The following is a 15,152-nucleotide window of genomic DNA, read 5'->3' as shown; positions in this document are numbered from 1 at the left end:
GATTTGAGGCAGGCAGTTCAGTAAGAAGGTTGTGGCTTCAATCTAAGAAAGAATGGTGGCTATTGGGAAGGGAAAGGAGGTAATAGCTTCAGATGGTAGTTATATCATTGTCATTGTCACTAAGACCATCTTCTCCTTTCATTACAATCAACTTTATCAAATGTAATTTCTGGAAGAAAATAGTTTTACTGAGTATCCCCTAATGTACAGATGGATCATAACCCCGAAATTCATGTGTAATTTGGTTATTCTATGTCAACTCACATTTCCCATAGAAACAACAGCAATCCCGAATCCCTGGCCATCCCAGAGAAACCCATAGAAAGCACAAGGTGCTTGAAAAGGGTTGTGTTTGCAGTAAAATATAGTTGTTCTGTAGTAACATTTGTTATCTGAATGCATAGATGAACAAATTAAGGAATAAACACATGGGAATAGTTTACTAGCACAGGCAAAGCTCTGTACTAGATACAGTGGGAAATACAAAGATGTCTCAGATATAACTCTTAACCTTTAAGGAAATGAGAAAATATTTCAGCTCATCAGTCCCTCAAAGTGACACCTCCTGCCTAATTGTCAGCTTGCTTGTCATTAAACCTCAAAATGAACTTTGATTAAAAGAAAATCCAATAAATGTCATGTAATCTTCCATATGCAAATAATACTAACCTAAAGATCACACAAGGTGTTGTCTTTGATTTTAAGCTCATGACTTTTTAAAAAACTAAGTTTAATGCACAATGCATAATTTGCACATGATGAATAATTAATACAGTATAACTAAGCCTCCCTCCAATCCCAGACCTCCAGTCTCTCTCTCTAAAGGCAAGTACTAAAAACAGTTTGTTGTGGATGCTTTAAGAAATTTTGTATGCTTTTACCAACATTTATATACATTTATATTTTTCCATATTTACACAAAAGTGATCGTACTTTTTCACTTAATATATTTTATGGAGCTTTTTCATCTAATATATCTTGGCGATTTTTCTGTATCTCCACATAAAGATCAACCTCATACATTTTAGCAATTGCATAGTCTTCTAGCATATGGATGAGCCATTATTTATTTATTTTTAGTTCAGAGCTTGTTTTCTGAGAAATAAAACATTATAGATATAGTAAAATTTCCTTTCGCCCCCAATCCCGTATCTTCTGAGCTCTGGGGGCAACCACTACCTTAAAAGATGGTATGAGTCCTCTATGTTCATGTGTTTTATCCTTCTATTACATATGACAGTATCCATAAACAATAGGTGGCAATATTACATCCGTTTTAAATTTTGCACAAATGAAATCATAGTTTTTCGCAACTTGCTTTGTTTTTCTATTTCACATTTTGTTTTTAGACCTAGCCCTGTTGATACATACAGTTCTCATTCATTCATTGTTGATTTACCTTGCTCCTCATTATACTGAATACTGGTGGTTTGTTTGTTTTTCCTTATAGCTTACTTGCTAAAAATAAGAGTCTTACAAGTGTAATTATTTTTCTCAGATCCTTGCTTTGAGGTTGCATTGGATAGATTAATAGAAGTGTGGGAGATTCTTATAAATTGAAAGAGAAAATAAATTGAAAACATAAAAAAATTTTGGGGGTAGAAAGTTATAGACTTTTTTATGTTAACATATTTTAGCCAGTACAAGTGTTGTAAGGAATGTCCTTGAACCTGTTCCTAGCATTTCTTTAAGGTACCTAGGAGTTAAATTGCTGGCTCAGAGTATATACATATTTTCAGTTTCACTAAGCACTGCCAAATTCTCTAAAGTGGATGTATAAACTCACATTCCCACAAGCAGTATATAACAATTTCTGTTCCCTCACATTCTTGTTGGCATGTGGTATTAGCAGATGTTTTTTATTTGGAGCAATCTGATGGCTATGGAATAGTATCACTATGCTAATTTAATTTGCATTTCTTTGATTATTTGTGAAGATAAGCATGTTTTTATCTAGTACTAGCCATTCAGATTTTCTCTTCTGTGCATTGTTCATTGATATATTGCCCACTGTTAATTTAGATTGGTTGTTTTTTACCAAACGGAGTACTTTATGTCGCCCTTGTTGATTTGTTATATATTTGTTATAAGTGTCTTCTCTAAGTCTGGCATGTTTCTATTATCTTCATCTTATAATACAGAAAGACAGAGGCTTTATTTCCCTATCAATATGCTGAAATTAATCAGTAATTTACAATTTGTGCTTTTTGTGTCTTATTCAAGTAAGTCTTTCCTACACCGAGATCATATTATTCTAAGTATCTTTTAAATTTTAAAAGTTGTTTTTAACATTCAGTTTTTAAATCCATCTGAAATTGATTTCTATATGTGATGTAGCATAGAAATCTAACTGTATTTTTTTCTGATTTGAATAAACAATCATTCCTATCCCGTTTATTGAATAAGCCATTGTTTTCTCTCATGATTTGCAATGCCAGTTCTGTCATATACCAAGGCTTCTTATATTCTCTGATTTGTGTCTAGGTCTTTCTTTTCTCCCACTGATCTGTTTGTCTCTCTCTGCATAAGTACTATACAGTTTCAATTACTATAGTTTTCTAAGTCTTGATAGCTGTAGGACAAGTCGTTCCTACTTGTTCTTCTTCATAATTGTCATGAATATTCTTGGTCCTTCAATTACTCATATGAATTTTAGGATCAGCTTGTTAAACCTCATTTGAAATTATGTCTGGAATTGCATTAAATTTATAGATTAGTTTTTGGGACATTGGACATCTTTGAATATCCTTATATTTGAAAATGGTAGGCTGGGCACGGTGGCTCACGCCTATAATTCCAGCACTTTCGGAGGCCGAGGCAGGCAGATCACCTGAGGTCAGGAGTTTGAGACCAGCCTGACCAACATGGAGAAACCTTGTCTCTGCTAAAAATACAAAAGTAGTCGGGCATGGTGGCACAAGCCTGTAATCCCAGTTACTTGGGAGGCTGAGGCAGGAGAATCGCTTGAACCTGGGAGGCGGAGGTTGCGGTGAGCTCATATCGCGTCATTGCACTCCAGCCTGGGCAACAAGAGCGAAACTCCATCAAAAAAAAGAAAGAAAGAAAGGAAAGAAAGGAAAGAGAAGGAAGCAAGGAAGGAAGGAAGGAAGGAAGGAAGGAAGGAAAGAAGGAAAGGGAAAGGGAAAGAAAGGAAAGGAAGAAGGAAGGGAAGGAAAGGAAGAAGGAAGGGAAGGAAGGGAAGGAAGGAAGGAAAGAAGGAAGGAAGAGAAAAGAAAAGAAAATAGTATATATCTCCCTTAATTAAGGTCTTCTTTAATGTCCTTCAGTAATGCATACAATATTTTCCATAAATACTATGGGCATCGTTTGTTAGACTTATGTACTTAATAGTGCTGTTTGTTATTGTGAATGGGAACTTTATTTTAACTAGCTTTATTGAGGTATACTTTACGAACAATTGATTTTATGAGTTTTGGCAAAGGTGTAGTAGTCATTACGATCAAGATGCAGAACATTTCCACCACTCCAGAAAGTTCCCCTATTCGCCTTGAAGTTAGTCTCATTTCCCACTGAGTCCTTGGCAGTCACTTTTATGTTTCCTGTCAAAATAGTTTGCCCTTTTCTAGAATTTCATATAAATTAAGCTATATGGCATATAATCCTTTGTGCCTGTTGTCTTTAGTGCAGCACAATGTTTTTTAGATCTGTTTGTATCAGCAGTTTCTTTTTGTATTGCTGTGTAGTATTCTATTGTATGGATGTACCCAAGCTTGTTGATCCGTTGCTAGTTCATGGTTGTTTGCAGATTTTGGCTATAATGAATAAAGTTACTATAAACATTCACATACCAAGTCTGTGAGTGGACATGCTTTCATATCCCTTGGGTAAATTCCTGAGAGTGGGATTGTTGGGTTATATAGTAAGTGTATGTTTAACTTTATGCGAAATTGTCAATCACTTTTACAAAATGACTGCACCACTTTGCATTCCCACAGCAGAGTATGCAAATTCTTGCAGTTTTCCCTTATCCTGAACAACACTTGATATTATAGGCTATTTATTTTATTTTTAGCTAGTGAATAGTAACTTTCTAAAAAGTTATGTTTTCTAATTGCTTTTCTACTGTTTAAGAATATTATTGATTTTTAAAATGTATCTTCCATGCATCAATATTGATGAACTTTCTTAACAGTTAAAATAGTTTTTCTGAAAACTCTTTTTAACTTTCTTGATAGTCAACCAAATTATTCATAAATAATGACACTCTCTTCCTTTCCAGTGCCTAAATCTATTTCTGTTTCTTGTCTTAATGAATTGACAATGATTTCACGGATACAATGTTACATACTAGTTTTGAGAGTAGATATCTCATCTTATGACTCTAATGAGAATGCTTTTTAAGTTTCTACATTAATTATAATGTTTATTGCAAGTATTTCATATATATCCTTTGTCAGATTAAATGCTTCCCTCTATTTTTGATTTGTTTACACTTTTTTACAACACAGAAGTGTTGAATTTTATTTATTCATTTTTTCTGTGTCTATTGAGGTTAGTATGCATTGCTTTCTCTTTAATTAGCTTAAGTAGTGACTTGTAATAAATTTTCTAATGTTAGACTATCCTTTAATTCCTGGAATCAAGCTCATTTGATCATACTGCATTTTTTTTGTAGGTTTGCTGAGTTCAAGTCACTAATATTTTAATTAGGACTTTTTAAGACTTTTTACGAAGAATGATGTTGGTGTATAATTTTTCATGTTTCTAACAAGTTTATCTGGTTTTGGTATCAAGATTTCGCTAGCCTCATAAAAAAGACTGGGCACCTTTTCCTTTTTTTCTGTTCTCACACCAGTCGGTATGATTATTATTAAAAAGTCAAAAATTACAGATTTTGGTGAGGTTGCAGAGAAAAGGGAATACTTACAGGAATGTAAATTAGTTTGGCCCCTGTAGAAAACAGTCTGGAGATTTCTCAAAGAACCAAAAATAGAATTACCATTCAAAACAGTAATTCAACTACTGGGTATATTCCCAAAGGAAAATAAATTATTCTACCCAAAATACACCTGCATCCACATTTATCACAGTAGTATTCACAAAAGTAAAGACATGGAATCAACCTAGGTGCCCATCACTGATGGATGGAATAAAGAAAATGTGGTACCTATACACCATGGAATACTATGTGGTCATTAAAAAAGAATGAAATCATGTCCCTTGCAGCAACATGGATGCAGCTAGAGGCTATTATCCTAAGATAATTAACACAAAAAGGGAAAATTAAATTCTGCATGTTCTCACTTATAAGTGGGAGCTAAATATTGGGTAGACACAAACATAAAGATGGGAACAAGAGACACTGGGGATTCCAAAAGTCAGGAGGGAGGAAGGAGGGGAAGGGTTGAAAAACTACATGTTGGGTACTATGTTCACTACTTCGGTGATGGGATCAATAGAAGTTCAAACCTCAGCATCACATTTAATATACCCATGTAACAAACCTGCACATGTACCCTCTGAATGTAAGCTTTTTTTAAAAAAATTTAAATTTAAGAAAAAGAAAAAAAATTATGCTTCCACCTGATAAAGCATTTTTATTTTTGTTATTGTTTCCTATTTTATTAACTTCTGTGTTGGTATTTATTTCCTTTCTTTAACTTTTTTCTGGTTGGCTTCCTGGTTATTATTCTAACTTCTTGAGTTGAATGTTTAGCATATAAATATTCAGTTATGTTGTTTCATATTTCATGGATCATATTTTCTTATAAATATGACATTAGTTGCACCCTACAATGCAGTATATGTCATTAAGTAATACTTGCTTATAATTTCCATTACCTTTTCTTTATTTTATTTAGAAGAGTTTTTGTCCAAATTTATGGAGGTTTTTAGATTAAAAATTATTTTTGATATTTTCATTAATTTATATCGTATTAAAGTCTGATTAAAATGTTATTAATATGATAGTGAAGTAGCTTCAAGTACATATTCACAGTACTTGCAAAGTCATCATTCTTATTATGAACAGCATATATTGAATGCCAACTTGTTTCCAGGCAACTAAGGTGGTTACACAGGTCTGAGACACGTTGATCCTTCACTCAAGGCATAAAGTCTAGTAAAGGAGGTAAAATAAGATTTAAGAAAAGTAAAATAGAATAAAGCATGATAGGAGTATAGAATGATTGCATGGTCCTAAAGTTCCAAGAAAAGAGTGTTTACAATGTTCATAAGGCAGCAGTGTGGAGGATAAATAAATAAGGGACAAGTCTGGAGGCAGTGAGACTAGTTAGGAGGCTACTGCATAGTCCAGGCAAGTGACAAAATAGAGAAAAGCCTCCTCTTGGACAGGGGAATTCCTAACAAGGAAGACAGCAGCAGGAAGCAAGATCCTCCAGTGGTGGGGCTAAATGTACCCTACCCACCTAAGTCTGGCTGCCTTTACACTTGAAGCTACTTCACTTAGACACACTTGCTTAGATTCTGCCCAAACGTACCCTGGGATGAGTTTTGAGTCAGGAAGTAATTTCCTGATGGCCCCTGTGACCAAAGGCTCAAATTTGCTGGTCATCTGGTCAATCTGAAAAGTCTGGACTGTAGACAGAGAACAGGGTAAAGTTATGGGTCTTGGTCTGCAAAACATGTTACTCTAAGCAGTCATACAGTCAAAGCCATCTTGGGTCAAATTAGGGAAACTAGGGACCAATTAAGATCTTTTTCACAAATGGTTGTAAATAGTGAGGTCTATAAAGAAAGTTACTGTAGATATCAGCCCTAGGCAACCATCTCTTCATTTTCTCAGTATCTTTTACTTCTAAATATGCCTTCCGCCCTGCTCTAGACAAACCAGGCCTCTATGCATCTAAATCCTTCTATCTCAGCCTATGATCTCTATTTCCCCTTTTTCCCAGCCTCACAGTTTAAATCCAGGAGGTGCTTGTTGGTTGGCACTTCAGTAATCCAGGAGGGGATACACCAGAGTGGAAAGAACATGAGCTCTTTAGACAAACAGATCTGGATTCAAATCCTGTATTCACCATTCACTAGCTGTGTGACCTTGAATGAGCTACTTAACCCTTCCTAACTATAGCATTCTCATTGGCAAAGATGGAAGCAATAATAGCAACTACCTCGCAGAGTTCCTGGGAGGATTAAATGAGATAACTGATTTAGCATTTAGCACATAAAAAGCATTAAACCCGCGTTAAATTAAACAAAAGGTCATAGTTCAGCTTTCTTATGGGTGGGATCTTCACTCTTTCCTAAATGGGTTGGAAGTTGACAAAAGGTGGTGACCACAACTTCCTTCTTCCTGATCCCTCTTCAACTTCGCATCTGGTGTAGGGTTTTGTATACAATAAGTGTTCAATTTATTTTGTGGCCTGATAGGGCATGATCTAAAGCCACATGTAGGAACCAACTATGGGAAAGGGAGTGGGTCTTAGAAGGCTGAATTTATTATAATTTGAGAGTCTGGACTGTTAATTCTTATGATTAAAAAGAGACCAGGATGATTGTCGGGGATACAGATACACGAAACATACTATAGGCAAATTTCTCAGAGGGAAAAATGTGGAAATCATGAACTCTAAGAGTATAGAGAGTAGGTGGCATCTTGCCTTATACTGAAACAGGGATATGTTATATAAAGGGAGTTACAGAGTCAAATAGCCCTGAACTGAAATCCAAATTCTACTGCAGAGAAGTTGTGCGACCTTGGGCAAATCACCAAATCTTTCAAGTCTCAGTTTCCCCATCTCTAATGTGAAGATAATAACTCCTGACTTCTAGAGTTGTGAAGAAAATTCGATGCATGACCTGTTTTAAATTCCTAGAATAATGTCTGAGACACATTTGGCTACCAAAATACATCACCTCCATCTCTTTCCCTTCCCTTCCCCTCCTTCACTGTTTTGGACAGCGTGGGGACCTGGGCATGGGGAAGGAGAGGAATTGTAAACCTTCACGAGGAAGTCCCAAATGCTTTCTTCACATCCTTGTTCCTCAGACTTTGGACCATGGGGTTGAGCATGGGAATAGCCACTGTGTAAAACGGAGATCATCATATCTCTGTCTGGTGAGACTTAGAGGATAGGTGTAGGTGAAGGAACACTGTGGTTCCATAGCACAGGCTGACTGCTGTCAGGTGGGAAGCACAGGTGTTTGCCTCAAATCGAGGGGATTCTCATAATTAAATGGAGACAAGGATGATTGTCAGGGACACTGATACATTAAAGCTACTAGAGGCAAAGGTAAGAAGTTGAAGGCCTTGCATGTCAGAGCAGGAGAGTTTTTAAAGCCTCGGTGGGGGAAGAAATCAGAGAAGTAAAGAATTACGGCACAGACTTACAGAAGATCAGATGAAAGATTGTGCTACTGAGGAGCACCATGTTCATAGCCGGTGCCCACCAGCTGCAAGCAGAGCTTTGGGGACATGGTGATATGGTAGAGCAGAGGATTGCAGATGGCCTCTTAGTGGTAATAGACCATGGAGGCCAGGAGGAAGAACTCAGTGTCAGCAAAGATTTTAAAAGCAGCTTAACTGGGCCATGCAGCCAGAGAAGAAGATGACTTGGCAATCAGAAAAGAACCCCATTGATATTTTTGGGACTGTTACTGAAGAATAACAGAAGTCAACAGGGGACTGGTTGCTGAGGAAGAAATATATGGGGGTGAGGAACTGGGGACTGACCGCAATGAAGGCAAGGAGGCCCAGGTTTCCCATCACCATGACTATACAGATGGGGAGGAAGAGGGCAGAGAAGGTGGGATGAAGCTAAGGATCATCCGTCAAGTCCATGAGGAAGAATTGACAATGTATCACAATGGTGAGACACATAGAGTTCAAATCTTCAAAAAGAGACCTATGGGGATTGGGCCTTGCTTTCCAGGCCATGACACGTCTTATGTGTTTACTATGGCAAATGCTGTCTCTGGCTCACTCTTCTCTTGCCACCCTCCAGCCTATCAGCTACAAGGTTTAAAAGCATGAGGATGAACTTTGGAGTCAGAAGAATGGATCAGAATCTCACCTTTGCCACTTACTATCTGCAACCTAGGGCTGCTACCTTAACCTCTCTGAGTCTTCTCTGTAAACAGGGATAAAACACCTATTTTGTAAGACCGGTTGTGAGGATTGAAGGTGGTGGTGGGTATATGTAAAATGTCTAGCATGGCATGAGAAGAAGAGCAGGTTACTCAATGAGTCCTAATTATCTTTTTCTTTCCACACTCTCCTTCTTCCCAACATTGAACCTGTCCTCAGCTAATGCCCCACCTGAACATAAAGTCAAGGACACAGATATTACACATAGGAAAGACCCTAGAAACTTCTTAGTCTTTTCATCATCTTATTTCATATTGGTTGGCAGGGAGCAGGGGGTAGGTTGAGGGGCAATATCAAACACTATAGTACAGAAGTAAAAGGACAAGCTCTAAGGTCAGCCATATGTGGGTTAGAATCCATTTCTAACTTACTAGCTGTGTGACCTTGAGCAAATGACAACTGTGTGAGTTTCAGTTTCCTCATCTGTAAGATGAGAGTACCAAGTATTTCCTATTTCATTAATTTACTGTGAAGATGAAATGAGATAATTTGTGTAAAGCACTTAGCAAAGTAGCTGGAAAAAAAATTGCCCACAGTTGCCCAGGTGGATTTGTGGAGTGGCAGAATTGCAACTCAGGTGCCCTGTCTACAGTATTCTTCCCACTAGGGATCACAGCCTCCGACTTCTCTTCTTTTAGAAATATGGAACCTTTGTCTTCACCAGAACACAGGGGGCTGTTTCACTCATGGTTTCCTAAGAAACAGCAATCATGAATGCTGCTTAAGGTCATGTCTACTCCTTCTCTTAATCAAGGAGAATGTCTGACTGTACTTTATTTTAATGTTGTTTTTTTCTGTTAGAAGGTGGGATAGTGAAGGACACACTATAGCATTGCGAAAAGGTTTTATATCATTGAATTTAGAGTCAGAACACCTAAGTTTGAGTTCTGATATATACTATTTGAGCTGAATAGTGCTTAGTAAATTCTATCTGAGTCATAGGACCTTCATCTGTAAAATAAGAATAACACTTGCCCTCTAATCTCACAGGTTTGCTGCAAAGATCCAATGAAAATCTCCAGAAAAATGCTTTGTAAACTATAAATATAGTCAGAGTAGATACTCAGAGGGTATTACTGAGAACCAAATCACCTTTAGAAAACTTTCGATGACAATTGTTAAATTACTGCTCTTGAGCCCTCTCCTTCCTGGCTGCTTCCCTGGTACCTGCCAGCCCACTTTGAATTTCATAACACTGGCCTCCATCTTCTGGTCTCCTGGTCAGACTGTGGAAGATAAAATTAGATTTGCCTCTGGAAAGTCTACCCAGAATTTCCAGAATTGGGTGCCCCTGTCCCTCTGAGTCTGTGATTGCCTGTTTTTGGTTGGCGTTCTATTACAGTGACCTTTATGGTTGCCTTTGGAAAGTGAAATTTCCACAGAGTATAATAATACTGGTTGTTAAAAACTTACATTTTATCCTGAACGTAGAAATTGCTACCATTAATAAAGTACCTAATAGGTGCCACACATTATATTGGGCAATTGCCATAAATCATTTTATTTAATCATCTTAACAGCCTTAAGAAGTAATTACTATTATCACTACCATCTTTCAAACCAGGCAACTGAGACTTAGAAAATTCTAGTGCCTTACTCAAGGGCTCATAGCTGGGTGCATGGCAGAACTGACATTCAAGCAGACATCTGCAATATTCCAATACTATTGTTTTACCATGTTGGTTTTTCTAAACATAGTGTCACACACTTAAGGATTATGAAGGTTTTTTCAAAGGATTTACAAATTTATCCTTTCTTTTTATCATGCTAATCTTGGACATAACCAAGTGGTTTCTATTAATTTTACAGATGATCAATCTAAGCTACAGAAAGTTAAATACGTTGTCCGTGGGCATACATACATTCACTCATTCAACAGATATTCGTTGGGTCTCTGGTGTGTGTCAGGCAGTGCAATAAGCACTAGGAGTAAAGGAGTAAACAAGACTGATGAAGTCTTTATTCTCTTGGACTTTACAATCTAAAGGAAGAGATAGACAACAAACAAATAAATAAATGCTTTTACATCTCAATAAAATTGCAAAGAAAGTAAAACAAGCTAACGGACTAGAGAGAGCTCAGGGTTTCGAGGAGTAGCATTAGGTAGAGTGGCAGGGAAAGACTCTCTGAGGAGGTGACATTAAAAGTTGAAATCTGAATGGTGAGGAACTAGCCATAAAAAGATCCAGAGTACACACAAATGCTTAGTGACAAAGTCAGGGATAGAGCTCAGGTCTCCTAAATTCTACACGGGGCCATTGTTCCCAATTGGAAGTGTGGCCAAAGTAAAAGTTGACTAGGGATGATTGAATATGTGTGACATTCAAACTCTTGTCTGCAAGCATTCCTTTCCTTTGTCACCCACCTTCCTTCTTTGATTGTCTCTAGAAGTTATGAGTATTCACTAGCCACTTCCTTGTTTCTGTACTTATCCAAAATGCTTCAGGCCAGCTTCAGTAGTTGGGCTTTTCCCAGATATTCCCTTGGCAGGCACAGAAAAGTCCATGTGCCACAACAGTAAAGCTTCTGGAACTAAGCTCCAACGTATAATGCTTCCCCATTTCCCTCTCCGGGCTTGGCCATTTCCCTGTAACTGGCAGAATCATTAATGTAGCAAAGTTTCGGCCTTCTTGACTAGTCTACTGGGATGCCCAGAAAAGTAAGCCCAGGGGCTGAGCAGCTGTGACGTCCAACATGGCTGGAGCATTAAGCAGAGCCATCCCCAATGGAGTGTTTTCACTGACTCATACTGAGAGTGTGGGGATCTGTAGTCACCACTGAGATGTTTTAGGAACAGCTGGAAGAATAAAATTGAGTATGAGATATATTGTGATATAAACTTTTTATCTAAAATGCCTTCTTAGTCATATTAAAAAGTCTCAGCCATAATTAAAATACCAGTTCTCTTCCCAAACATTGGAATTCGAGGATTTATGTGCAAAATGGCCAGTAAAGAAGATCTCCTAAGAATATATTTCATTTCATGACCTCTCATATCACCTTGTTTATGCAACTCTTTATAAACTATAAATTACTTTTAAGCATCAAAGAATTATTTAATTAGTTTTTATGAGGTCAGTAAAGTTCTTCAGTGCCACTCAGTGTTTTAATAAATATTCTTGTACTTCGGGTGTATGTGGCTGCCAGTTGCCTTGTACCATTTTTGTTTTCTCTCAAATCAGATTTGAGTTGTGCCAAGACTTATTTCTATGCATTTGTTTTATTTTATCCATTCAATAAATGTTTATTAAGCATCTCTCATGAACTTGTTATTATTCTAGGAGCCAGGGATACAAAATCAAAAGTAAATTAATTTGTATCTCCTATATGCACTTCATTTCCACTCCCCAGTAGACGCCTGCATGCAAACACACGTGCATGAGTACACACACACACACACACAACACATACACACAAAGTCTTTCGTTTGAAAGGCAAAAGTAGCTTCACTCTCCTTTAGTGCTAGGTCATTAGCAGCTTTTGTAGAAAATATCAAGTTATTATGCATTTTAAGGGTTCGAGCTATTGATTTTAAGGCAAGAAAATTGCTTAAAAAGTGGACTTTATAAACATCTCTCTTGTGGACCAATTCATTTAATTCTATTGCTTGGCTATGCAGAATTTTGTAGCCATTTTAAGTAGAGAAATTATTCTTTTTCTCAAGTTAAATGTAGTACATTAGGTGATATTTGAACCAGTTTATGGGCTTCTGCTGTGGCATGACGGGCTGACTTTATGTATTGAAGAACTCTGTCCCCAAATTTAATTATCTTGAGACATCACCAACACGCAGGATAAAATGAGCCATTTTGTTCATTGCATCTGCAGCCTTTGCTGAAATGGAGGTTATGGGATAACAACTTAAAGGCTAACTCATTAATGCTCAGGGATGAATGAAGTAATGTGTCAGCAGACCAAATTGGTGCCCAAATGTTTTCATCTAGAGGCCCGTATCTCTTTCCCACATTGTGATATATTAATGGGGATGTCTTTATCCGTTGTCGCTGCCTGTAGACATTTGAATAACGTAGAATTAATACCTTCTGGGCACTCAGGCCTGTGCACTATCAATTTTTCAAACTCCAAAGGTCTCTCAGTGGCTAGAAGCAAAATTCTGATAGTGCCATAAAGTGCCTAATTTATAAAGATTCAAACCATGGCATCAGTGCAGTCCCTGCTTTTTTCTCATAGGTGTTTTCTACTGAGCACTGCACCATTCCTAACTATTTGGTGGGGGTAGTGGAGTAAATTCGTCCTCCAAATTGTGAAGCCTGTGGATTTATGCATAGTTGAAACCATTTCCGTTCTAGCAATGTCTAAGTGGGTGACCTTTCTGACGTTAATTTGTTTCTCCATCTGTGCCATGCATTTTGAGAGGACGTGAGGAATAGGCTTGATGATACCCAAATGCATTTCCCCCTATTTTGTATTGCTGTGCTGATGGCTTGAAGGAGGAGTTACCTATACTGGGGACAGATCCTAGGGATGTCCTTTCACCAGTGTGCACTGAATGAGGCCAGAAAATTCATCTTCATGGAGCCTGGAACATGGAAAGTTTTACTGTCCTCCTTGAAATGAATGTCCTCTCTTAGTTATGATGTCATCTGGCCATTTGCCGTCCCAAATTAAATTTTCTCCTATTCTTCCCTAGCTCCTGAATGTGTTTTGTGTAGCTTGGAGGTTACAATTTCATGTTACATATTTTTAAAAGATTTATTGAACCAGTCAGTAGAAGGAATTGTACTAAATTTAATCACAAAATTGCATGTTATTCTTACAACAACCCTATGAGATAGATACAATTTTATTTCTATTTTACAGATGAAGAAAGTGAACCAGATAAAGTAAATAATTTTCCCAGGATCAAATGGGTGGTATGTAACTAAGCCAGGAATGATTATCAAAGTCCTTCTGACTGTACAACATATGCTATTTCTGCCATAGCACACTGAAATCATCTTTTAAGAAAATGTATTTGCCAACCTACTCAGCACTTTTCTTTAAAATGGATGATTCTCAACACCAGGTGCACATTAAACTCGCCTAAGAGCTTAAGAACATACTGTACTCAGGTTCTATTTTCAGATTCTGCTGTCTGGTGTGGGGCATGGGCATCCATATTTGTAAAAAGTTTCCCAGGTGACTCTAATAAATTACCAAATTGAAAACTGAATTTAGAGTTTGGGGTAATGAGTTCCTTTTCCTGTTTCCTGTTCAGAAGGAGCATATTTAGCCCTAGTTGCCTAATTCCTCACAGGGTCTGAGCAAGAATTTGTAGCTTTTACTCAATAAAACAGTCAGGGAGTAGTCTTTTCACAATGGTTAGCGACTGTTGTCTTTGCATTCTCACAAGTGCCTCCTTATCTATAGAATCTTGGCCATCACTGAAATGGATTGAAATGGTGACCTGCAACATAGGACAAAGTCATGGAATCTTATGAGGTAAAAGGTATTTCAGGAGTGACTGTAGGCACCATCTTCATCCCTTCCCCACAAAGAGATTAGGAGAGATACATGCTCTATCATAATTTTCAAAGATATGTGGTACCTTCATTGAGCGGTACTTTCTGTTTCTTTTATATAACAAACTTTCATCAAATGTATATGTACCAGGCACTGTTAGTTGTTCTTGGCTGAGGTGATATTTCCCTTATAAAGGATGTTTGGAATTGTGTGGAAATTTTTTTTTGATTGCCAAACTGATCAGAAAAACTATTATCAAACCACAGCTGTCCAGGGATGCTAAATGTTCCATAGTGCTCAGGACTGTCTTGAGCAATTCTTATAATAAGAATCATCTCACTCCACATGCCAATAGCACCTTTATTGAGAAACAATAATAGATAATCTGGATCTGGAGTTCAACATGTTGTTCCTTCAAGGACAGTGGCTACCATCACCATTATCCTGCTCCTGCTGAGGCTTTTGGAAAGACTTTTCAGTCAGTTTTTCAGTCAGCAACTATCATGTCCTTATTGTACATTGAAGACTTAAGAGGCACTATGTAAAAGGAAAAAAAAAAAGACAGCTTCCTTTAACTTCAGAGAGCTTACAATCTAAGTGGCAAGACAAAATATACACT

The 15,152-nt window shown here is 37.3% G+C and overlaps 1 protein-coding gene across 1 annotated transcript; it reads right to left on the bottom strand.

Moving 5' to 3' along the window:
- Positions 1-7,927: 7,927 nt before the first annotated feature.
- Positions 7,928-8,695, bottom strand: LOC105545818 (olfactory receptor 1440-like). The gene is given in 2 exon segments (XM_011988854.1): positions 7,928-8,131; positions 8,537-8,695. Coding segments are annotated over 2 exon segments (363 nt in total).
- Positions 8,696-15,152: the final 6,457 nt, after the last annotated feature.

Source organism: Mandrillus leucophaeus, unplaced genomic scaffold, assembly GCF_000951045.1.
Source record: "Mandrillus leucophaeus isolate KB7577 unplaced genomic scaffold, Mleu.le_1.0 Scaffold339, whole genome shotgun sequence".
NCBI lineage: Eukaryota > Metazoa > Chordata > Mammalia > Primates > Cercopithecidae > Mandrillus > Mandrillus leucophaeus.
The sequence above is the reverse complement of the archived record's forward strand: the minus strand, read 5'-3'. Positions and strand labels throughout refer to the sequence as shown.